Below are 2,279 nucleotides of genomic sequence, written 5' to 3' on the forward strand. Positions count from 1 at the left end.
CTCTTTTTTCTAACCTAATGTCTAAAGCCCCCTGTTAGGATTTAAATTCTACACAAACAGGAACTGAGCATGCTCAGGGTACCAGGACCTAATGTCTGGAGACACTGGTCACAGAGGAAATGTTTACTGAATGGAGGTCGACCTAGGAAAGAAACAAACATCAAAGCTACTTCCCTCCTCTGGCTTACCTGCAAAGAGGCTCTACAAGGTCCCTTTCAAGAAAATCATGGTCTTTTTGGACAGCCACAATGTTGATGGGGAACTGGGAATCTAGGAGGGAAAGGGGAGACAGAGGTTATGTCCTTTGCCGTAGGGGATGGCAGACCACTGTACTCGGGCCACCATGTCCACACAAATCCCCGATCTTAACCACAGTTCCAGCTCATTACTGTTGCTGATGGCCTTTAAAAATAGCACACGATTTTATTTTTATCACAGAAAATGTGAAAACAAGCGCCCGACCTTGGACAAGATTAAATGCTGAGTGCCCTTAGTGTCCCTGCTTATCAGAGGCTCAGGTGGGGTGGGGAAGAGCATCAGCGTTCTTCCCATTCACCACAGCACAGCCCACAGGCCGACAGTTTCATAGAATTCTCAGTTTGATAGATTTTTTTTCCTTCACAAAGGACATTTCCCAAAATACCCCAAGTTCAATGGTCTCAGGTTTTCTTTTCCTTTCTTCCTTCCTTCCTTCTTCTCTCCCTCCTCTCCTCCCTCCCCTCCTTCTCCCCCCTCCCTTTTTGATAGCAAAATTTCCAGTCATCTTGAAGTTCCCCACTGATGCCAAACCCATGACTTTTCCTCAAAAGAGGACTCATGCCAACTGGGAGGGCTACTGTGACTATCAGAATATGACTTTAATTTTAGGAGCCTCTTTTACAGAGAAAAACCTCTGGATGTCACTTGTCATAACAGGCAAGGTCAACTTTCATGTCAGTTCACTGTGACTGCCCTGCCTTTCTAGTTTACACTTTCCATACCTTCCGAGTTACAATAAAGCTAATGTTTCTAAACCTTCCTCTGTGTTGGAAGCAGATGCTTCCCCATTCTGGGGACACATATTTGCCTCTTTAGAGCAAGGGCCACACAGTAAAGATTTAAACATTATCAGTTTGCTGACATTTTTATTTGGCCCAACAAATCAAATTCCAATTTGAAGACATAAAGATTTGGTTTTATTAAAAAAAAAAAAGCCAATCAAGTTAGTTGAACTCAAAGAATTTCATGGTGACTGAATCCCTTCTGGTCCCCAAAGGGATATCACCTCACCCTCCTGGCAAGTGAGTGTACGTCCCAGTGAGAAGCACAGACACAGGAGCCCAGGGACTCCAGCTTTAAGCCCTGATTACTTTTGGGTATGTTACTCTGGGCAAATAACTTTTCCTCAACTGTACAGTATACAGTATCACAGTCATGATGGCCACTTTATGGCGGAGGTATGAGCATTGGTTTTTTTTGTTTGTTTGTTTGTTTTTTGTTTTTCGAGACAGGGTTTCTCTGTAGCTTTTGGTGCCTGTCCCGGAACTAGCTCTTGGGACCAGGCTGGCCTCGAACTCCCAGAAATCCGCCTGCCGCTGCCTCCCGAGTGCTGGGATATGAGCATTGGTTTTTGAATAATAATGGGCACAGGGAAAACTCTGTTCTTACTGTGTTTATGCAACATTTATGGATGAGACACAATCTAGCATGCACATGTTTGTGAGCTAATAGCGCATCTTAGAGAGTTATGGACTGCTTACATTAAAGTCTCACAGTAGCGGTAGCATGTGCATTATCGTGTATATATTTATATGTATATACTCAAGAATCAAAGGGTTGGCATTTTTTCATTTCCTCCTTCCACTTCAGGACAGTGAGCTGCTTGTTGCTGTTATTTTTCTTTTGACACAAACCTAGACATGTTTGGGAAGAGGGCATCTTAATTGGAAACATTCCTCCATTGTCTTGGCCTGCAGGCAAATCTGTGGGGTATTATCTTGACTAGTGATTGATGGAGGAGAGCCTCACTCATTGTGGGTGGTGCCACCCCTGGGCTGGTGGTCCTGGGATCTATAAGAAAGCAGGCTGAGCAAGCCATGATAAGCAGGTCAGTAAGCGGCTCCCCTCCACGGCCTCTGCATGGGCTCCTGACTGCAGATTCCTGCCCTGAGTTCCTGGCCTGACTTCCCTCAGTGATGGAGTGTGACCCGAGAGTTATAACACGAAATAAACCCTTTCCTCTTTATTTCGGTCACGGTGTTTGTCACAACAGAAACCCTAACTAGGACAGAGTCACTTAG

General features: G+C 44.8%; 1 protein-coding gene across 3 annotated transcripts in view; it reads right to left on the bottom strand.

The window, feature by feature from the left end:
* Positions 1–2,279, bottom strand: part of Stard13 (StAR related lipid transfer domain containing 13) — a 210,949-nt gene that overhangs the window by 54,064 nt on the left and 154,606 nt on the right. For all 3 annotated transcript variants that reach the window (XM_026778055.1, XM_026778054.1, XM_026778056.1), the window contains exon 3: positions 189–270. In XM_026778055.1, the coding sequence (XP_026633856.1) occupies positions 189–270 (82 nt within the window). The remainder of the gene's footprint in view (positions 1–188; positions 271–2,279) is intronic.

The sequence above is a fragment of the Microtus ochrogaster genome, unplaced genomic scaffold (assembly GCF_000317375.1).
Source record: "Microtus ochrogaster isolate Prairie Vole_2 unplaced genomic scaffold, MicOch1.0 UNK102, whole genome shotgun sequence".
NCBI lineage: Eukaryota > Metazoa > Chordata > Mammalia > Rodentia > Cricetidae > Microtus > Microtus ochrogaster.